The 23848-nt window shown below is 36.6% G+C and overlaps 1 protein-coding gene across 1 annotated transcript; it reads right to left on the bottom strand.

The window, feature by feature from the left end:
- Positions 1-9167: 9167 nt before the first annotated feature.
- isca1 (iron-sulfur cluster assembly 1) lies at positions 9168-21557 on the bottom strand. Its single transcript, XM_034014274.3, has 4 exons — positions 21386-21557; positions 12395-12448; positions 11307-11412; positions 9168-11050 (listed from the first exon to the last, which is right to left on the bottom strand). Exons 1-4 carry the CDS (start codon positions 21464-21466, stop codon positions 10902-10904), a joined length of 390 nt encoding a protein of 129 aa, XP_033870165.1. The 5' UTR covers positions 21467-21557; the 3' UTR covers positions 9168-10901.
- Between the last annotated feature and the right edge of the window lie 2291 nt (positions 21558-23848).

Genomic DNA, 23848 nt, shown 5'->3' with positions numbered 1-23848 from the left:
ATATATATATATATATATATATATATTCCTTCAAACTTACAGACCAGTAGGTTTGTATTTGAACTAATTCAGGGAACTCAATATTATAAAATAGTTTTGCTGGTGAAGAATCTTCATAAAAATATATCAATATGTAAACACCCATAGCAGGGAAATATCAAAGCCGTGTTCAGGCTATAATTTTAGGATTGAGACAAAAAAAAAAGTATTTTCTGATTATCATTGGACATCATGTAATCAAACAAACTACAAAATTATATCTCAAAAGTCTACCGGAATTCATAACAGTAGTACAGTTTTTCATGTTAGATTTCAAAATGTCACATTTTTCAATATGTTTACATAACATTATTCAGCAGGTTTCATTCACTTTATTTAGAAAAATTGGTTAAATATATAAAGTAATGCAAAACGTTTGGCCATATAGGCTGCTCAACTTTACTTAACCCACACGAGAAGATATACAGTAAACCTGAACTTCGGCTCTTGTCTATTTCAAAACAACAAAAAGGGTTTGTATGTTTAAGTCTTTTTAATGGGTAAAACATGTAATATTTTATTAGACTTCATTAAACATTAGAGCAGGAAAACAACATTGCACAATGAATAAACATTTTCATAATTACGAGACAACTATGTGTCAAGTCTTACCTATGTTGATCAGTTTGAATGAACTGGCCAAAGTTATACTAGAATCAGAGTTAATTGTGTTTAACAAAGCTTTAACAACCTCCTATAGCTTTCAAAATATCCTAAATGTGCTTCTGTGATAGAGACAGAATGATTCTTGGTGATAAATCTCCCTCCCGACCTGTGAGGACGCGGTATAAAGGGAACAGAGTGAAAGGGGGCACAGCTGCAGTACATTAAGTCATCGATCCAGAGGGAAAGCGATGTGGCAACCGCACTGCACTCGCTAACCAAGGGGGCGTGACTGAAGGTATAAATAGAGGATGTGGCTAGGTGATCTGTTCCTTTGTAATGGTTAAGAGAGAACCGCTGAAGGACGAGTGTAAAATTACCTTGAGTGTTTTGTTTGTTTTGTCGTGTCTAAAATCTGCTTGTTTGTTATTATTAGACGGCTAACACGATCCGGAGCTGTCGCTACAGGCCAGCACTAAATCCAGGCAACTCTGCACCATTGTACACGGATGAATTGTATTACACCACAAGCACTACAGCACTTGCTCTGGACTTGTGAACATGTGTTACATGTTATTTTATGTAAAATTTTGAAATAAATAGTTTGCAATTTTAATAGAGTAAAACCTTCTTTGATATACTCATATATGTGATTGTGTCACAGATCTATAAAAATGGCTTTATAAAATAACATTTTTTTAAAAAAGCCCTTTTGGTGCTTAACTGCAAAATCTGAATTTTTCTTCTGGTTGCTAGTTTAATAAAAAGCACACACACAAATACACATTTTTAAATATTTGATGTCATTTATGATTGTAGTTTGTAAAATAGATATTATTTTTGCTAATTAACGGAACAATACATTCTCTGCCTAGATTTCTTTTCACTAACGTTGGTTCTTCTTTTTTAACTGCTGGAGCTTTTGTTTTCTTCTGAGCATCTCTACAAAGTTTCCACTGTAGATCTTTCAAATCTTCAAAGTATGCAGCACCTAGAGCATATTTAATATATAGAAAACACATTGCCTATCATAACCGTGGGGTCTATTTCATTGATCTGAACAGATACAAAGTTAATAGATGCACTACAATGTATAAATCTCTCTTTTAGTAGTAATGTTAATAAATAGATAAATAAATCATCCTGCAGGAAACACCAGCAGAATTACTACAAATCATTAAAATGGACCCCTATGACACCAACCTTCAGGTCATGAATTAGCATGTAGTCCTTGGGTAAATGCAGCTCCTGGGATACATGCGTTAATTTGCAGTGTGCTATTTCATACTAATAACAGCAAGGCAACAATTACCAACAATTACCATTGCTGTAAGATATTACAAAGTTGTCTGTATTGTAATATACAGCAGCAGTGTGGAGTAGTGGTTAGGGCTTTGGACTCTTGACCGGCGGGTCGTGGGTTCAATCCTAGGTGGGGGCTACTGCTGCTGTACCCTTGAGCAAGGTACTTTACCTAGATTGCTCCAGTAAAAACCCAACTGTATAAATGGGTAATTGTATGTAAAAATAATGTGTAAAAAAATAATGTAATTGTATGTAAAAAAATTATGTGATATCTTGTAACAATTGTAAGTCACCCTGGATATGGGTGTCTGCTAAGAAATAAATAATAATATATTTGTATATGTACATAATTTACCTGTTGGAACTGAGCTTTGGGGCTGCTTAGTTTTCTTTGATGAGGCTATTTCAATTTCTGGCTTCGATCGCCTTGTTCCATGATACAGCATCTTGCTTGATATTTCTTTCTTGTTAAACATCTCTTGTATTGAAAACAATGATGTTGACTGAATAAGATTTTTCCCAGAAGCAACATATGGTAGAAAAATGCCTTCTTTTTGTAAATTAAAGTTAAGGCCAAGTTTCAGTCTAGACAAGGCCACATGGTCCCTCTCATGATCCATAGCATCCTTTTGTGAAACTTTTTTTTTCTTGTGCATTTGTTGTCGTACACAGCCTTTCCTGGTTTGAGATGATGACAAAACATGGATATGTTTGGGCAACACATCAACGTATCTGTAATTATTTTCCCTTTCTGTTTCCTCTTCGGCTATGAATTCTCCAAATGCATTTCTTGAAAAGTTGAAAGCCAAGGGCATGCTTTGTTCACAAATGGATTCTTGACGCCCACTTCTCAAACTAATTATTGATAATAAATCTGACAGCTGTAGAGAAGACACATCATTTAAAATGGACAAACTGGACTATACCAGCACAGCCAGAATCCCATATACTCAAGCGATAAACAAAGGGTGTATTTATGTAATAGGAGATAAAAGTGTTCTCAGTGGATAAAATCTGAGACATCACTCTCCTAGTACACCTGATGCGACCTCTAGTTATAGATATTATATATAAGTGTTTGGTCTTTCCTTGTTTTAGGGTCTTAGGTTTTTTTAACCATATCAGTCGACTCAGGGACAGTTCTTTTGCTATGTTAATGAACTATTTATGATGTTTGTCTATCCAGAATGTACTGCTTTATCCAAGCATAGGCAGGATGTGGAATCCCAATGAAAAGGCAGAGAGTGAAACATAGAAAATGTAGCTGATAAAGTATTTTCCAATTTGTATTACTCAATCCTAATTGGTTTTACTGTCAATAAGCCTTTCTTAACTGCAGTACAGCTGCCCTTGATTGGTTCTACAGTAGGGTTACCTTGCAGCTGTATGATGACAACTCTGTATCTTCATTCATATTTCCTTGACTTGTGCCTTGATCGCTTATCATGACGGATTCTGACCATGCACCCGTCCTACCGTACTTGTATTCTGATGATGACATTAAAAAATAATGTGTTTCTTTCAGAATGAAACATTTGAGACCTACATACTAGCTAATGTAAGTGCAAAACAGATCAAATGTAGGGAATCATTGTGTTAGTTACAATAACATTAATGAAAAAAAAACCTCCTACAGCTCATAAACCTGCTCTATCAGACTTATTTTCATTATATTCAATTGTTTTCAATGTAGTTAATTAGGGGGTCAGTAAATAACCAGAGGGATTAATATAAATAGAGGCTGTATTAGATATGCTGCTATCTAAACAGACCTTGCTGTGTGGAAGACTGCGTGCAGAACGCCTTTGTGTATGTGCAACGGGCAGTGTTGTGTGATACACTGCCATCACGGATTTTGTCCTGTCCCATCGGTGAGATGAGATGAGGTTAAAAGCTCTAAAACCACAAAAGACGAGCCTGGCTCTTTTGCATAGTGGTTAAGACACTCACTTATGGTGTGCAGGGTTACAGGTTTGCATCCAGCCCCCATCCTGTTATAGAGAAGTTTTTTCTATCCATGGGGTGGAATTTTATAACACAGGAGAACTAGACTTTGTGTCAATCTCACAGCCCAAATTTTCAATTAGCATCAACTACCTAATTGGAGAATGGCTACACCTGTGATTGCTGGCAGGGCTAGATTTAACCCCATCCCTGCCAATCTTACATTCCCACAAACACACTTTACACATGCATATAAGTGACAATTTGTTAAGTATACATTTTATACTGGTAGCAAATTTAACACAGGGAAGCACATGCTAGTCCAGGACACAGGACTGAGCCATTGCCTAGCTAGGGTTGAATCAGATTACATGTAAGGCTGTCTGTGTGTCAGGAGGTATTCTAAATTGTACTTGTTCAGAATCTCAAAACAAATGAGCACCACAGATACCCTAATTACGTGAGTTGAATGCAGAGTGGGTGAGCACAAAGAAACATGCCACGTCATTCTAATTAATCTTCATTCTCCAGATTGTCAAGAAATGCACAAGAGAGGGAGGGGTGCAACCCATATGACCCTGATCTCTGTATCAAATCCATAATGTATTTTTTCAGCATCAGTAATTCTATGTGCAGATCATTTATAGAACATGCATCTCAAAGGCACAGACTGTAGAGAGAATATACCATAAACCGGGAACAGAATGCTTAAGGTTGTGTCAGCCAATCGGAACACAGATAGCAATTCATTTATTACGCTGCAACAGCACAGATCCGACTAAAACCATGTTAATATACCCTAAGCCGACCAGTTAGACTGCTAAACATACTGCCAATCAGTCAGCTACAGACCCAGGTGAAACTTGCATCACAATTGAATTCGACATGAAGTATGTGCCATGGTTCAGTTTTTACGCACCACACCTCAGTTTTGTTACCAAAGTTCTATACCCTGTGCCTCTGTGCTGCACTAGACCATCTGCCACTGAGCTCACAACATCTGTTCTTTCTAGAACTGCGTGGACAAGGAACCTTTAATATCCAAAGCGTTGCATAAATGAAATCATGTAATGGAATAATTACACTTAGTAGGCTCCAGTGCAAAGGAACAGTGAATAAGACTGCTGCCTCCCACACAACAAACTTTAGTAAAAAGCTAAACACTGCAGATCTGTCACATATTTTACTGTGGGTATATTGTGTCTGTATGGTTTCATATGGTTTCAGTACCTTTGTTTTATTTTTTTTTATACAAATACTAACTATACTTTTTGTGATACTAAAGATTTGGGTATATGTTTAAGTGTTTTGATTTATTTTATTAGCAGCAGCAGTTAACAGGCTATTTTAAAACAACTTATTAGATGAAAAGTGCACAGTACAACATACATGGATTGCTTTTGGGTATCTCCAGATTACCTCTTGGGAATTCATTAAAGATTTAATGTCAGAATTCTTCAGAACATTTATTTTGGTCCAGACACACGAGAAAAACTACAAAAGGGATTTATCACATTTTGTATTTTATATGGAGCCACAGAAATTGGCCATGAGATTTATTATGAATGGGAATTTGGAACAGATCTTTTTTTAAATTGCAGTTAAAATAAATCGGTGCAAACAGCAGTACAGTCACACTCACATATCCGACCCTATAAAATTTTGACTTCAATGACGGTTAAACCAGTGTGACGCATGTCTGATTATTTCATCTGATTTGATGTGTATGTAGGTGAACACGTTGTAACATGCCCCCTACCCACCAAACAACCCTCTGCCCTGCACAAACATACACGTTTCGTACAGAAAGAAAAAATGTGACTTGTGTTTGAGGAACTGCACAGGGAGACGTTGATTCTTTCATTGAAATTAGTGCACGAGTTGGGGGAATAACACAGCAGTAAAAGACAAAAATGTCAGTTTTTTCAGGGAACACAAAAAAAGACAATGTCAAAAATACATAATTGAAAGGGCTGTGTTTTAAAATAAGAAGGCTCCCATTTAGACGTAATGTAGTTGGTTTTGTTGGTACAGTACTATATTTTGCAACAGAAGTAGTATTTTAATTCAGAACCAAACTATACGATTCTGAAAATATCACTTGACAGAAGAGACGACTGGACACGTGAACTGTAAAAGGCAATGCAATGCAAATAATAATACCAGTTTCCAGAATTAAAACAGTATCCAAAGTCAGTCTTCAAAATTGCAGAATATAGTGCTCGATATGGCCCTAATCTCACAGTTCACTTGCAAATGAAAATACACAAAGCAACTAAAGATCAGATTTAAAAAAAAAAAAACGCATCACAGAATCTAAAACTGTTTAATGATTAACTTTTACATCGTACCTTGTCTCATTCACTTTGTTTTTGGAGGAAGCGCTGTGTAACTGCAGTGCACAATAAAGACAGACTGATTTGCCATGCCAGAAAAAAAAAGAAAATGTGGGCTGTGACACTTCAACAAGTCGATTGTAACATTGAAGAGATGGGCTTTGTATCAGAAAACTGGTGACGGAGTCAGAAATCGTGTGTGATGGGTAAGTGCATTAATTTGACATATATATATATATATATATATATATATATATATATATATATATATATATATATATATATAAAATGGGGATTTTATTCTTAATACAAGGACGGTAAAACGCAACTGACATGTATCTGAGTGCTGTATATCCAAGTGCTGACTGTAAATTTAAAAAATAACTTCAAGGATCATCTAAACCAGGGGTCTCTAATACTGGTCCTGGAGGGCCGGTGTCCCCCAAGTTTTTTGTTCCAACTGTACCCTAAATTATTTAATTGGACCAATTAAGTGCTTATTAGAAGCTTAATTTGTCCAATTAATTTAGAGTACATTTGTTAACAAAAACCAGGAGGGACACCGGCACTCCAGGACCAGGATTGGAGACCCCTGATCTAAACCAATCGGGTTGGAATAGAACTTTAGACTCCTGAAATTTAAAAAAAGTGATTTGACTGGAGACAAAGGGGAAGTCTCATTTTGGCTATATTTATCTGAATTCTGCTCCACTGGTTAAATATTTGTTTTACTATACTATATCCGACCCCCCCCCCCCCCGCGCGCATTTTCAGTTTGTGTAAACGTATGTACAGCCCCCAGTGAGTCCTGGCATGGCACTTGCTTCTCTCTACAAATTTGACTGAGGTGCTAAAATTTGATAAAGTCTTGTTTTAACTCTATTTTATTGCAGCAGTGAGAAGTGAAGAAGCAGCTTGCCTTAACTTGCCTTCCAACTGCACCCAAAAGTACTTTATTGGACCTTATTTATTAACAGTTGCTATAGCGTTAACTAATTTAGGATATGGTTAGAACAAAAACCAGGAGGGACACCGGCCCTCCATGACCTGAGTTGTGCACCACTGCCTCAAAGTGTATAGCGATCCCCACATAACCGTAACAACATAACGAAAAAAAAAAGATTTGACACCAGCTGATTTTGTGAGAAAGGTACACTCTTGAGTATCTTGTGCCCCTCTTGCATCTACCTGCGGATGCCAATGCCCTCACCCCTCTCCCAACAACACATACAACATAGCTTCCTACCTGATTGTGCTTCAGTAGTAAACACTGCAGTATGCTGCTTGGACTGTTGATGGAGATAATACAGGCAGAGAGCAAAATGTGAACAGGTGGGATTAAAACGACATCCTGTCTAGCCTGTCATCAGCAATGCAATTAATACCACCCATTTATAATCTCCAGCTAGGTGGTGCCACTGCAACTTATTGTGATGAAGTTTATGTTGTCACACTACAACAATGGTTTTACCATGTTGCTATGGGAGGAATGACACCATTGCAACATAGTGACATCACTCACATAATGACTGCCTGAGCTAATACCCCTAGCCACAAGGATATTTGTTGCTACTTGCTGTACAGTTTAGGATCATTAGTGTCTCTTTTTACGAAATACTAGAAATCATCCATTTCTGCTTGTGATAATATATTTAATCTTACATTTCTGTTGACTCTCAACAATACAATGCAGCGAAAGGAGATTTTTTAGTTTTAACAGAAGGCAAGCTAATGAAATAAATCCATACCGTACTTATCTTAAGAGAAGAATATTTCAATTTAAGAGCAGCAGTGTTCATTAAATTAGGCCGAGCGGATGAGTAAAAACCAAGGTCCAATTGTAAGTGACTGTGTAGCAGCAGTTGTTGATGCGTAGTTCACCCTCTAGTCTCTGTAAGTTGCTTTGGATAAAAGCGTCTGCTAAATGACTAATTAATAATAATAATAATAATCATAATAATTTTTTGACTGCAGGGGCAGTCAAAAGAAAAATCCACAATGTGAACCTACAAACAGTTAAATTTCTCTACGGAGTGACTTGACAATATCAATATAAAGCCTACTAATTAGAAAAGAGAAAGTACCCAGCTGTTTATAGAAAACTAAAAGATACTAATTGTAATAGTATGAGATGTTTTTCTTCATCTTGCTGAAGTGAAAAGCACTATGAGAGGTTGATTATGCCAGAGCTTGCGGTGAAGCCACCATCTGCAATGCTTTTAGTTTGGATTATACTTTCTCATGGAAGCTTGCTAAATAATCCTGCACTTAAACTGCTGCTTGCTGCAGACCACTTGAACATAAATTCAACAGTCAAGGCTGTTTTTTTCTAGTTAGCTTTAACATTAAAAAGCACTTTTTCAACCTTCTGGCAATAGTTTTTCTTACAAGCTATATCTCTAGTCACTACTTAAAATTAGACCATATGCTCCGAATTATTTATACACTGTAGAAAAGAAGCTTCCTGTAAACTTTATATAGAACCTATATGTACAATTCTATAGAAACCCAGCTGTGTTTTTCACATGAACATGATTTTAGTTTTATTTAGTCAAGGTCTCCCTAGAGTAGTTATCACCCAGCATTAAAGCTTGCCTTCATCAACAATTCGATTTGCATAACATTGCTTGACTTTAGTTAAAGATTGTTCATCACTCAATCTATGAGAAAAAGATACGGTTATAGGATTGCATTTCAAATCATGTACACCTATCATTAAAACAATCTTCTGCCAGCTAGTGTTACTTGTTAAAAATCTGATATTTTTACAATAAAATAAAATATACAAAACATTTAGGACCAATTCTTCCACTGTGGACACTTTGCCCATGTCATACATGTACAGTAAGCCTTTCAAAGCTAAAAAGGTCCTTGCGAACACCTCATTCTATCTAATGCAGTTATACACTCAGTGGTCAGTGAAGAAAAAAAAGGCACATGATCACTCACAACTGTCTTTATTGATTTAATATGACAATTCATATCTATATAAATATTGCACAAGTTACAATTCTGAAGGTATAACACCAAGCTAAATATAAAACACCACCTATACTACTGACACAATTAAAATCAATTACACTTTAAAAAAAAAAAAAAAAAGTTTTATTACATTCTGATTTGAAGAGGTATTACATTCTTGTTATCTTATACCATTTTACAGCATTGAAGCAAGGCGTTTATATTTTCTTATATATTATTGCAGTGCATATAATATACAAGCATGGACCGTTGTACTCATTGTATGTAGTATATATGTTATGGACCGGTGCCGAAATCGGGCAGTTGGCGAAGTGCCCAGCTGCAGCGGTCAGATGCTGAATTAGCTTAGAATTTTATGTAATTTCAGCCTCTGCCCGGGCAGTTCATCAACTGCCCACAGCCACCTGGGCTGATGGTGAAGAAAGACTTTAGTGCGCCCTGTTGTAACAAATGTAAGGCTAATGGAAAGTAACACAGCAGTGTTCATCCTCTGGGTATCTACTGCAGTTCTCAATAATAGTTTGTCAGTCAAATAACTTTATTTAATTAGACTGACTGAATCGTTTATATTTATTTTAATGAAATGCTGAGGCAAATGTCTAATTGTCTGAGATCTGATGTCAGCTAATGTTAGACATGAAATAATATTGTTTGAATGTGTAAAAAATATTTTCTACAGAACGAAAACTAAACTTTTTATAAGAAAACGTTTTCTTCCGAGTCAAATTGTCGTTCATATTTCTAAATAAGAAATACAAACTTCATGCTGTTGATTAATGATTAATTAATATTGCTGTAGCAAATTAGTTTTGGCACTGCATTCTACCTGAGTTTCAGGTAACTATATTTAACTGGGTGGCTTTTACACATTTAAACTTAACTGTGATTATTAGTCTCTTGCTGATATTGAATGATCTCTCATTCAAACAACGCAGCTCTGCTCAGAAATTTGTATTGTATTACTGCAATAAGAATAAAATAAAACTGTTGTATTTTATTCTGGACTCGTCCCCCCCCAGATATTCGGCTTCAACAGCTTTTCTTTTTTTTTTTTTCATACCCATAGTCAAAAGTGAGCAAAAATGTTGTAGACCACAGCTGTGTAACTAATGTAAAGCCAGTCTCTCAAAGTGTTTGGTCTGCATCACCTATAAACATAAAAGAAAGCATGGCTGTGACTTGGCAGCCATATTAGAGAAGAGGTGAAGATCACCAGCACATCTTGACTATGGTGTAATTTTATTAAACTGCTAAAACATCCATGCTTTTTCAAGCAGGTGGAATACAGGCTTACAGCATGGGCTTGTTTTAAGCAAATAATCGTTCACTGAAAATGCAGGATACCATACACAGAAAACAAGGGCTGAGCAAACAAACAAATAAAAAAAACAATAAAAGGGAACAAAACCACACACTGTCTCAATGAGAATCAAAAATATTTTTGGAGTATATGAAAATGCACTTTTAAAAACACTACATTTTCTGTAACTTGTAAGCCTCAGCAGGATATATTTTTATGAACCATAGTACTATATGTTCAACAGTAAATGTGTTATTTTCTTTACAGGCTTCATGAAGGGAAAATGGTTGTTGAGAGATGCATTAGTGATCTTAAAATGAGGACTGGTGTCCAAAAAGCACCATGAAACAATGCTGTGTAGAGTACATCCGTATCAGAACAAACAGGACTCTTCAGATGTTAAAGCTCTCTCCACATCCACAGGTTCCTTTGATATTTGGGTTATTGAAAACAAACTCATTAGATAATTTGTCTTCAACATAGTCCATTTCTGTCCCCAAGAGTGTCAGCTGAGCTTTCTTCTCAATAAAAACCTTAACCCCTGATTTAAAAAAGAGAAAATTAATTCAATTGAAAAATCATGCCAACATGTTCCATTATAAACTCTTTTTAAATTCTATACCATTTAAAATGGTCTGACTTGGATTTAAAATAAAAAAAAGTATACCCAGTGGTTTGCAATTATGTATTGATTGAGTTCCAGTCGGTAAGATATTCAGCATTAAGTCTTGCGGCTGTTTTTTTTTTTGGCTATTATACATGTTCAGAAATGGAACCAGCTTATAAAATAGGCTTACCATCCTGAATAACCTCTTCATCTGCTTTTCCCTTCTCCTTGGTGTACTCTAAAGTATAGGAAAGACCATTACAACCTCTGGTTCGAACGCCGACCTTCATTCCAATCTGTTCAATTATAAAAAAATAAAAAAAAATAAACAATTGTAAATAGATACTAAAGCGAAACAGCAGGCAGTGGGGGAAAACCAAAGGACCTCACCGAGGAGGAAAATATGGTCCTAAATATTATCGGTGAAGTAGCTGTTGTAGGTATTGACGGCGGATTGGACACAAGCAGAAGAGATGAAAGCACAGCACCTCCTGTTATTTTTGACCCGGTTTCTGAATAAGTAAACAAGTCTTTTGTTATCCATCTAAGTAGAGCAATATTTATAAGGTAAACACATTATTATTATTATTATTATTAAGAAACACCTATTTTGTGGGCAATGACTGTGCCAATTCATTTATCTTCATGTAACTTTCCTGTACATTTATCATATTTCTTCCCATGGTTTGCTTCAGTGTCTTTTAATGTTGTATTATTTTACAACAGCCACTTGTTGCTTACAAATTAAGCACGTTGGCTTTTCATTCATGTCCACAAAGAAATGCGGAATTTCCCCATTTCTCTTGAAACACACGGCACTCTTGGTCCACCTTTCTGTTAATTGATAAAGACATGAGGACACTTGAGAAGTTATCAAATCAGAACTAAAAACCTTTTACTGGGATCACTGGTGTTGTAACTCAAACCAGCTGACGCACTGCCGTCTCACCCACATGGTCGCGATTATAATTTGGAACTTGCTCAGAGGCATGTTTCCACACGTGTTCTAAGAGGTGACGGTGAGTGAAATAATCAAAATATATGTGATACTTCGGGGAATGTTAATATGCTATGTATAACAACTGTTGTTAAATACGAGAATTTGGGGGTTTTGGGTTCGTCTTTGTATTTTTATAACTGTCACTTGGCCCCGCCAAGCCCCAGGGTATCGGATCAGGCCCGCCATACGAAACGAGTTAGACACCCCTGTACTACACCCTTTTTGTTATCAAACTGCTTTGTGCACCTTTTACTAAAACATATGTTAACAATACTTACATAGTCAGGTTTGTTCTGAAGAAGATGCTTTATCTTGTTAACTGCTGCAGGAGTCTAAACACACAAAGGGAAACAAGATATTTTTTTCAATACAGAACAGCATGGTCCTTTTTAATTGGAGTGTCATTCAAATAGACTGTGTTAAATTTATGTTTGTAAATGTTGAAAGCCAGAAGTGCAAACTTAAAGTAGCTTTAGCAAACACATTTTATAAATCTTGACTACCATTCACTTTATAGGTCTCAAATATACAGTTTTCAAAGAAGCAAGTGTTATAGCAAACACATATTTTAACTTAAAACACAGTATCTTGTACTTCACTAGGTTAAAGAAACCATTTAGCCTTGTTTTCAGGTAGTCTTGCCATTCCTTAGTCATTTCACCTGGACAATGAAATAGTCCCTATTTAAAGCCTTCTTCACTGTAATATACCAACCTCTTCCTCTATTGGGTTGACAGCAAGGCAAGCAACCTCGTCCAGTACCAGATATATTTTAAAATGAAAATACTTTTGGAAGACAGCCCCCAGCAGAAAATAATAAAATAAAATTAGACAGGAAGTCAGGAACGTTTTTTTTTATTTTTTTTATTATTATTTATTTTTTAAACACAGCCAACATTTAAATGAATGTTATTTTATTTGTGGCTTCTGCCCAGGTCACATCACAATGTCAAGTGACATACGTGGCTAATAATATCCTTATTAATGTCATCCATGTTCCTAATGCACAGTATCATTGCAGGACGTACCAGAGCATATTTGCAACTTAATGCTGCAGTTATGCAAGAGTGATAATGAATGGGAAGCAACTGGATTCATATCTGTCTGTTATTGTTTTCATTTGCATTAAAACGTGCATGACTTATTGTATCCTACACTAGTGCTGTGTGTGGGGGTCTTCTCCATAAGATTATGTCACATGAAAATGTACAGATCAAAATAATAAAGTCAGTTATAAACTCCAGCCAGAACATTCAGGATCAATTAAAGTTTGGTTGATTTGATTTGGACGACTTGGTTGCTGCTGGATTATACTTTATAAAAGCATGTAACCTCGTACTGTTGAATAATATAAGCATGAACAGCTAACAGCAGGATTATACAGACATATTTAATTTAGGCTACCGATATTTTATTTAAAATAATTTGTTAAGCCTAATCATGAAGACAATGTCAAAAATGAATATTATGAAAATTACTAAAGTTACAATAAAAAATGAACAGCAATAGGTTTAAATATTTGTTGTCTACCTGTGCAGACGCACAGTGCCTATTAAAATAATTAATATTTGTAGCTTGTTTAATAAGGGAACACATGTGTAAATGTATTGTCAAAAAAATGCTTCAAACATTTCCTTAAAATCAAAATAATTAGTAATATTTTGCTATTTTTTAAAACAGGATTCTGTAACTTTCTCATTAATCAATTAAGAACATTTCTCCATCCAATAGTATTTGGATGACACTGTCTTAGAGCACAAAAAAAAAAAAAAAAACCTTGACAAGGTTATATTCGACATAAAAGGCCATAATCATTACTATTATTATGATGAATTACTTCCAGCTACTACTAGAAATGAAGAAAAACACTACAAGCTATTACCAGGGCTCTAAATTTGCAACAAAAAGGGCAAGGCCAAAATGGCTTTTAGTTCAATACATTTGTAGAGGGCACCAAGCCCACTAAACTTCAGTCAAGGCCAAAGTGTAGAATGCTTTGTAATTTTGCTTAGGATTCATATTTAAAGCTAATTATTGGCCACAGAAAGAAATAACACACTTCTACCACTTTCACACACAAATGTCGCTACTGAGCCATCTCAGAGGCATTAAAAAAATTATTTTAAATACCCATTCACACAGCACGAAATTGCGCAATCTATGCCAGTATAATAATACCATCATAACCCTTTCACATAGCCAAGGGGATCCTGCAAGTACAGCTTTCAAATCTGTCAGTCAACAGATCGTTTTCATGGCAACGGCAACAAAACAAATAAATGAATAAGCAGAATAACGTGGGTAAGCTACTTTAAAAAAAAATAAAAATAAAAATTATATCAATTTCTATCGTTTAATGAATGGTGCAGGATAACTGTAGTGTACTGTAAATTTCCCTGTGCTCGCTTTCTCCTCTCTATTAATAATACATATGTATATATGTGGAAAATTGAAATAAAAATATTTAAGTGGGAACGCACTATTAAAATAGTCGAGAAGTCCCCTGGTCACATTAAGTGGATTTGCGCAGGGTCTATGCCCCCAAATTCTACTGCACAGTTCAAAGTGTTGAATCTGTTTAGTAGCTGTTACTCCTAGAATTGTAAAGTTAACAATTCCTTAACTTCTTCCGGTCTCCAATTACTACCTCATTCTTGATCAGCATTTTATTTGAAATAAATGAAAGCGTGTAACACCGATGACAAAAAATGCCCAACACAACCGGTATACAGTCACGTGGGATATACACTTTCAATCCACGCCCACTATAGCGCTTCAGTGCCGGCATAGCCTTTCACACAGGAGTTGAGACGGTGGTTCAGAGATGGCATAAAATACGACGGCTCTGTGACGGTATAGGCAATTCATAGACCAAAATGCCGCATCAGTGCCATTTCTGAGCCGTCATAGCTCGTCTGTGTGAAAGGGGTATTGCCCCCCCTAGTTAACTCAACCCAATTAAAGGGATAATTAGGGTCAGCTGCATGAGTACTTTGGTTAACAACCAGGCCTGATCTGGGCCAGCCCTGCCCAATATAAATCTGACTAACTTTGGCCCTTACCATCAGAGTGAAGTTGTCAGCAACAGGTTCTAGAGGCACAACATGCCATGAACAAAAGAAATTCCTGAAGACCTCCGGAAAAAAAGTTGTTCATGCCTATCAGTCTGGAAAGGGTTACAAAGCCATTTCTAAGGCTCCGGAGCTCCACCAAAATATTGACCAAATGGAGAAAGTTTGGGACGGCAGTGAATCTTCCCAGGAGTGGCCGTCCTGCCAAAATCTCTCCAAGAGCAAGGCGTAAAATCATCCAGGAAGTCACAAAGAACCCTAGAACATCATCCAGGGATCTGCAGGCCTCTCTCGCCTCGGCTAAGGTCAGTGTTCATGACCCCACCATCAGAAAGACACTGGGCAAAAATGGGATTCATGGCAGAGTAGCAAGGCGGAAACCATTGCTCACTAAGAACAACACGAATGCTCGTCTCAAGTTTGCCAAAAAGCACCTGGATGATCCTCAAGAGTTCTGGAACAATGTTCTATGGACAGAGGAGTCAAAAGTGGAACTTTTTGGCCGACATGGGACCCATTATGTCTGGCGAAAACCAAACACTGCATTCCACAGTAAGAACCTCATACCAACGGTCAAGCATGGTGGTGGTAGTGTCATGGTTTGGGGATGCTTTGCTGCATCAGGACCTGGACGCCTTGCCATCATTGAAGAAACCATGAATTCTGCTCTGTATCAGAGCATTCTACAGGAGAATGTCAGGCCATTCGTCCGTGAGCTGAAGCTGAAGCGCAGCTGGGTCATGCAGCAAGACAATGATGCGAAACACACAAGCAGGTCTACATCAGAATGGTTGAAGAACAAGAAATTTAAAGTTTTGGAATGGCCTATTCAAAGTCCAGACCTAAACCCCATTGAGATGTTGTGGCAGGACCTGAAATAAGCAGTTCATGCTCGAAAACTCACAAATGTCACTGAGTTGAAGCAGTTCTGCATGGAGGAGTGGGCCAAAATTCCTCCACAGCACTGTGAGAGACTAATCAATAACTACAGGAAGTGTTTGGTTGCAGTTATTGCTGCTAAAGGTGGCGTAACCAGTTATTGAGTCTAAGGGGACGATTACTTTTTCACACAGGGGCATTGGGTGTTGCATAACTTTCTTTAATAAATAAATTAAATATGTAACAAATATTTGTGTTATTTGTTCACTCAAGGTACCTTTTATCTAATATTAGGTGTTGGTTGAAGAGCTGATAACATTCAGTGTCAAAAATATGCAAAAATGCAGAAAATCAGACAGGGGGCAAATACTTTTTCACAGCACTGTGTGTGTGTGTGTGTGATATATATATATATATATATATATATATATATATATATATATATATATATATATATATATACACATATACACACACAGTACCGGTCAAAAGTTTTAGAACACCCCCATTTTTCCAGTTTTTATTGAAATTTAAGCAGTTCAAGTCCAGTGAATAACCTGAAATTGTACAAAGGTAAGCGGTAAATTGCTAGAGGTTAAAAAAAAAAAAATTGAGGTTGCCCATAACTGAAAAATAATATACATTTCAGAGTTATACAAAAAGGCCTTTTTCAGGGAACAAGTAATGGGTTAACAACTTACAGCTATTCTGCAGCAATGGAAGTAAATTAAGCCTTGAAAGTTGATGCTAACAATTCCTACAGGTGTCCCAACTTTTGTTGATTACTTACAAACCCTCTGTCTGTATAAAAGCAGTGTTGGAACAGACTGTGTTACTACACCCTCTTAAGCATTATTTGGACAGTATTGTACTGCAGGAAGTAGTATATTGCTCTCATAATGGCGAGAAAAAGGCAATTAACAAAGGAAGACAGACAGACCATTATAACCCTTAAAAGTGTAGGTCTTTCCTTTAGAGAAATTGCAAAGAAAGCCAAGGTGTCAGTGAGTACAGTTTCCTACACCATCAAAAGGCACTTGGAAACTGGAGGAAACTCTGACAGGAAGAGGTCTGGCAGACCCAAAGCCACAACAGAATCAGAAGACAAGTTTCTGAGAGTCAACAGCTTGCGTGATAGGCGGCTCACAGGACAACAGCTTCAAGCACAGCTTTACACTGGTCGAAGTAAGCAAGTCTCAATTTCAACTGTGAAGAGAAGACTTCGAGCTGCAGGTTTGACAGGTCGAGTGGCAGTAAGAAAGCCATTGCTAAGATGGCAAAATAAGAAAAAGAGGCTTGCCTGGGCCATGAAGCACTGCTAGTGGACTACTGAAGACTGGAAGAAGGTCTTATGGACCGATTAATCAGAATTTGAAATCTTCGGTTCATCACGCAGGGTTTTTGTACGCCGTCGAGTAGGCGAAAGGATGGTTCCTCGGTGTGCGACACCAACTGTAAAAGATGGAGGAGGAAGCGTGATGGTCTGGGGCTCTTTTGCTGGATCCAGAGTCGGCGACTTGCACAGAGTGAGTGGCACCCTGAACCAAAACTGCTACCACAGCATTTTGCAGCACCATGCAATACCCTCTGGTATACGCCTAGTTGGTCAGGGGTTCATCCTACAGCAAGATAATGACCCAAAACATACCTCCAGGCTATGTCAGAACTACCTTAGAATAAAAGAACAAGACGGTAGGCTTCAAATCATGGCATGGCCAGCACAGTCTTCAGACTTAAACCCCATCGAGCTGGTTTGTTCTATGCTTTAATTTCAGAGTACATTGAGACATTAAACTGCGTAAATTTCAATAAAAACTGGAAAAATTGAGGTGTTCTAAAACTTTTGACCGGTAGTGTGTGTAATATATATATATATATATATATATATATATATAATATATATATATATATATCTATATATATATATATATATATATATATATATATATATATATATATGTCATCAACAAGATTTATTGGAAGTTCATTGTGAACAAATAAATAAAAGGAGGATCTATGCTGCTTGGAAATGCCTATTTTTACTTGTTCCTTAAAGAATTGTCTGATATATGTAAACAAAAACTTATAACAGGTGGGTCCAAAGGCAGTTTGACATTTACCATAATTTATCATCATATCTGTATTTCCAAGTATGATTGAAAAAAAAAATACAAACAAAATGTAAAATATGCAAAAGGACTTACCACGAAAACATCCCTACACCACTGCAGAGAAAGCGTAAATTATTATACTGTATTACACACAAAGGATAAAGCCTATTTCTTTATACAGAGAAAGGTTTATACATTGAACATAAGTAACCTAAACTAGTGTTTAGGGCTGTGTTCAAAGGTTTGTTCGCTAGCCAGGAATTCAAAGTTAGTTCTAAACATTCAAAGGTTCGTCAGCAGTATTCATGCACTGTTTTTTTTTCTGTTTTTCTTTTTTTCTCTGTTAACAGAAACCATTTGATAATGTGTGAATACTATAAATCACACATTAAATGTCATTATTATTATTTGTTTATTTAGCAGACGCCTTTATCCAAGGTGACTTACAGAGACTAGGGTGTGTGAACTATGCATCAGCTGCAGAGTCACTTACAATTACGTCTCACCTGAAAGATGGAGCACAAGGAGGTCAAGTGACTTGCTCAGGGTCACACAATGAGTCAGTGGCTGAGGTGGGATTTGAACCGGGGACCTCCTGGTATAAGCCCTTTGCTTTAACCACTGGACCACACAGCCTCCTATTCACATGCAAAATTCTATCTTTTGATTTGTATAATGCATATTACTTAAACAAAAGTTGTATTAAAATCTACTACCAAATCGTTATACGTAGGAACTCTGTATGGTGCTATATCCTTATTAGTATGTATTCAAGACTTATTGTCTGTCATTTATTATATATCAAAGACTTGTCTGTTGCTTCAGTCGATCTGATTGAAATCAGTCGATTAAATGGCACGTTATTAATCAAAATCATCCCATATTAATGGGCCAGTAGGTACCTACTAGCCTACTAACCCCTAAATCTACCCCTAAACCTAATGTCTACGACTATCCCTGTACATAGCAATAACTGGAGCTGTCAGTTGAAATGAAGACACAAGGTTACACTGCGCTGGTGAGCCTCAATCAGGATGAAACTGGTTTGTAGTTACTGAATGCTTTGGCTGCTTGTATATCTATGAGCTTCTCCAAAAAATTAATTATTTTAATAAACATTGGTATTAACAGGTATCCTACTTTAAAAAGCTGAAATCGAATACTGATTTGCAACACTAGGGTGGGCAAACGGGTTTATAGATCCCAACACACAAAATCAAACCATGCAATGATCAATCATGCTGTAATTTTAATATAAATGTAGAAAAAAGTTTATGCACCAAAGAAGTAATGTTTTTTTCTTTTAAAGTCGCCTTGGATTGTCATATTACACTGTATTGTTTGGCATTTAATATCGTATTTGGAAAAGAAAAATACTCAATCGTTTTATTTAGGGGTTGGTTAGGAGGACCTGCCCCCATAATCTGATCAACCATCGCACTAGGCGTGGTACAGAAAAAGAAGGCGACACCTTCTGACTGTCCTATTTGTCTGTGACTGTCAGTGTCAGAGTCAATGAGGCAGGCTCGGAGTGCACATAATATTACCGCCTCTCTAGCAAAAATACCTTAGTGGAGTGGCTCAGCAGCAATGTATATTATTATTGATGATACTGGGTATCAAACACGCCACTAAGTATAACAACTTGTTTCAGGCTAAAAAAGACATACTTGTAACTTTAATTACATTTCATTCACCAGAATGTAAATAGTAACAGACACAAATATCACATTTTGAATTTATTTTTCACAAATACCAAACAAATTATTATTAAAAAGAAAGGTCTAAAAACCTAGTTTCACGTAACTTGGATGGATCTTAACAATTCTGTCACTGTTACATGATTCATTACCAAGTGTCCGTCCTCTTGACACTGGGTCAGGACCCGGTGTTATGCGGGTCGGGTACACGATTTCACACTGCTTTTGATAAAGCAGGGTTGACCTGGGTGACAGATGCAAGTAAACAATGTCCCAGAATGCCCCAGAAGCAGCTTGTTACAAACGCTTCCATCCAAGCTTCTCTGGATTGAACCATCGGCCCAAATTTTGATTAGAGCAAATTTTTCTTCATCCCTGCTGCAATCTGGCTTATGGTGTGTCTAGCAACAAAAATATGGCTAAACAGAATAAACAAAAACTTTCTTTGCGGAAGTAAAACCTTCACGCAGGCGTGGCTGTTTGTTATTTCGTTGGCTTACAAACAGCCATCATGCATTTTATCTCGCTCAACCCGGGTCAAAGTGTGTCAACCCACATCCTGAGGTGTGTCGCTGGACCCAGGTTAACCCGAGTACAACCCGGGTAGAAGTGCCAGTCTGAAAGGGGCTATAGTTGCATGAACACCTTAAACCTACCGGTTTAGCACAGGCCTGATTGCTGAAATTCATGGCACTGGTCATTTCAATACACTTCTGAGAGCCCAGACTGGGTGCAGGGCAGATGTTAATTTTTAACCCTGCAGGGCAATCTGTAAACGCCCTAATCCTTAAAAATGCACTGTGCACTTATGTTTATGTCCTATGTATACCAACCACACAGTACCTTGGGACAGATTTCAAATTAACAAAGCTAATGTTTGTAAGATCCTCAAGCCAACTGCTCTTGTATTATCAGTTTTTTTCCAGAACATTTCAAATTGCCATCCTGTAATACCCTTTTACAAATTTTACTTTCAGAACTCCCCTTCACTAGTAACAGTACTAACTAACAATATCTTATCTACTGGTCCCAACATTATCATCAGCACTCAGAACAACAGTGTAGGTTAAAGATAAATGTATTCTCTATTTCTTTTTTTTCCTGTTGTTGTTTTTTTAGTGTTATACATCCCACATTCTTTCTAAGTAATTTATTCACATTGTTGTCCTAGTTAGGTGCCTTATTTATTGGCGTTCTTATTGTATTTAATCAAGCATACATATATACTGCAATTGTATTTTTGTTGTTGTTTTTTTAAATTCTTATTTAAGTAATGTATTAGAAAAAACAACAACCGATCATTTGCTCTAAATTGTCTTACTTGTCTACTACTTGAATCTGTAGTTTATCAAATAATAAATGGGGGCACAATGTTTTTGTTGACACATGCAATGTCATATTTCGGGGACAAACTTCCCCCTCCCCCGCCAGTCTCCAAAGGGTACAGTACGCGTAACTTCTAGCAACATAACATACTCTTATTTAAGGAGTAAAATAACAATACTTACCAAAGTTAACGCTGCTCTTGTAGCTAGCAGTTTCCTCTTGCTAACAGCTCTAACTGTGGCTCTTGCTATGGAAGCAGACATCTTCTCAACTGTGTTTTACTGCCCTATCCAGCATAAACACTGGCGTACACAAGCAGTCACGCACCGTGCGTCTGAACTAGAACAAGCGACTGATTCAATAACCTCTACTACAATAGGACAATTCTGTGACAGGCACTTGAGTGAGCCTATAAACATTGCGCTTACAGCGATCCCAACAGGGGGTGGGATTGGTAGACTTTGTTGCGAAATCATAATAAGAGGTTTGCGCACGATTTAAAATACGCAAGTAATTTGCTGGACTGTAAGTCACAAAACAAGAGTGCACGGTTTTGATTATGGTGTCACATCACTAATAGTGTGGATTATTGCCTGGAGGTCTCACTTTGTCACATACATAACAGCCTAAGCGGTTCGATGTGAATGCGGCACGTTAATGCTTGATCATTTTAGAATGAAGCATTTGCATGTTTTACAAGTTAATATTGCTCGAATCAGACCAACATTTTAGCGGTTCTTGAAGCTGTTTTTGTGGCATGTTCCATATACAAAACAACCAAGTTTAAAAAGAAGGGGAGCTGTAGACACACGACATTTAAATCTTTAGCACAAAGCACCTGCACAGTTATTTTGTTTATTTATTTATTTATTTTTTCCCACACGTTAAAATCTCGTGCGAGTTCGTAAATTTGGCCGTATTTACCATGATTCGCTTGCTTTTTACTGGTGACACACTTATATACAAACGTAAGTCATACAAAAAACACAAATGAGGGGTTAAACTACCAGAGGACGTTTATTCAGGTAATACACCTACTGTAATATGAACAAATAATCTAATTTGGTTACATTTTATTGTTAATGTCACCCTCCAATCACTTTGGTTTGGCATTGGTCCAGAGGTACATTCTGTCCCATTTGAAGAGGTTGAATTGGACGGGAATGTAACATATTCACTGACTTGGCTTGCTGCCGTATGAATTTGTTACAGGATTCTGATTACACGTACAGTAGTTACTGTGAAGAGTCTCCCTTCTGACTGTTCAACGAACTGATAAGATGACGGTTTATCTAAAGTTCAATCATGCATTCAATACAGAAAATTAAGAACGGAAGCTATTTTCATTCCAGAACTTTTTTTTTTTTTTTTTTATGTTTTATTGCAAAAATAAAAATGTTGTCTAGGCCTTGTTTGAAAAGCCTGAAAGAGGGGTTATTGTTTGTAAATTTTGATGTATGAATATGAAATGTTAATACAGTTAACAAAACAGGATAGCTTACTGACATTTTTTTCATAACCAAAGATACTATTCTTTATGTTAAATTAAACAAAATGAGAGGTTTTCCTTAAAATAAACAATGAAACATCAGTCCAAAAAGACCGAAAGGAAGAGAAATACTACTATTAGCACCCTTATATATATATATATATATATATATATATATATATATATATATATATATAGCATTTTATGGAATTTATGAAAAAATCTTCAAAGCCAATAAGTTACAAAGCCCTAAATAAAAAGGGGTGTTCAAAAGAATCAAAAGCTTTAGAAAAGTCTAGAAACAGAATTAAACTATCTTTGTCAACTAAGGAATTATAATCTAAAAGATCCAACACAAGTCTAATATTATTGGATATATGACGACCCTTCATAAAACCAGATTGAGAATCAGAGATTACTTCATTCAAACAACCTTTGAGTCTATTTGCGAATGTCAATGCAATAATTTTATTGTCTACGTTGAGGAGGGTTATCGGTCTCCAGTTATCCAACAACATGGAGTCCTTGCCAGATTTAGAAATTAATGTAATGACCTTGTCTCATTGAAGGGGGAGGGGGGAGGGGGGAGGGGGGGGGGGGGGTGAAGAATACCTAAATCTAGAGCTTCCAAAAACATCCCTTAATATGATCCCAGAATTTAATAAAAAAAACTCAACCTGGAGCCCATCCAGGCCTGGTGCTTTCCCTTTCGCCAACTATTTAACTGCTTTTTCCAATTCAATTAATGAAAAGGGACTATCACAAATAGTTTTGGAATGGAATCTCCATTAATTTTTGGAATATGAAAATAATCTAAAGCAGATGGATTAAATCGAGAGCCATAAAGGCTTTTATAAAACTGAAAAACAAAATTTGAAATGTCCTCCTTATTTGTTGCAACTCTGTCCCCAATCTTTAGGGCTCTTATTAATTTCTTTTGGCATTTCTTTAAACTGAAAAGAATATGATGAATTTTTTTCACCATATTCCAACCACTTTACTCTTGAATGAATAAAGGCTCCCTTTACTTTTTTCATATACAAATCATCCAGTTCACACTGCAGAGAAGCTAACTTAACTTTATCGTTCTCAGAAGGGGAGATTAGTTGTGCTAAATTATGTATTTCTTTACAAAGTAGAGGTTCTCTTTGTTTAG

The sequence above is a fragment of the Acipenser ruthenus genome, chromosome 2 (assembly GCF_902713425.1).
Source record: "Acipenser ruthenus chromosome 2, fAciRut3.2 maternal haplotype, whole genome shotgun sequence".
NCBI lineage: Eukaryota > Metazoa > Chordata > Actinopteri > Acipenseriformes > Acipenseridae > Acipenser > Acipenser ruthenus.
This window is presented reverse-complemented; position numbering and strand designations above follow the sequence as displayed.

What these genes read in the sequence shown, in the direction of transcription:
- isca1 (XM_034014274.3), bottom strand. Translation starts at nt 21,466, where the DNA reads ATGTCTGCTTCCATAGCAAGAGCCACAGTTAGAGCTGTTAGCAAGAGG. An exon ending in CAAGAGCAGCGTTAACTTTG is followed by an intron (nt 12,449 to 21,385) that starts GTAAGTATTGTT and finishes TTGTGTGTTTAG; the next exon opens with ACTCCTGCAGCAGTTAACAA. An exon ending in TGAAGAGGTTATTCAGGATG is followed by an intron (nt 11,051 to 11,306) that starts GTAAGCCTATTT and finishes TTTTTAAATCAG; the next exon opens with GGGTTAAGGTTTTTATTGAG.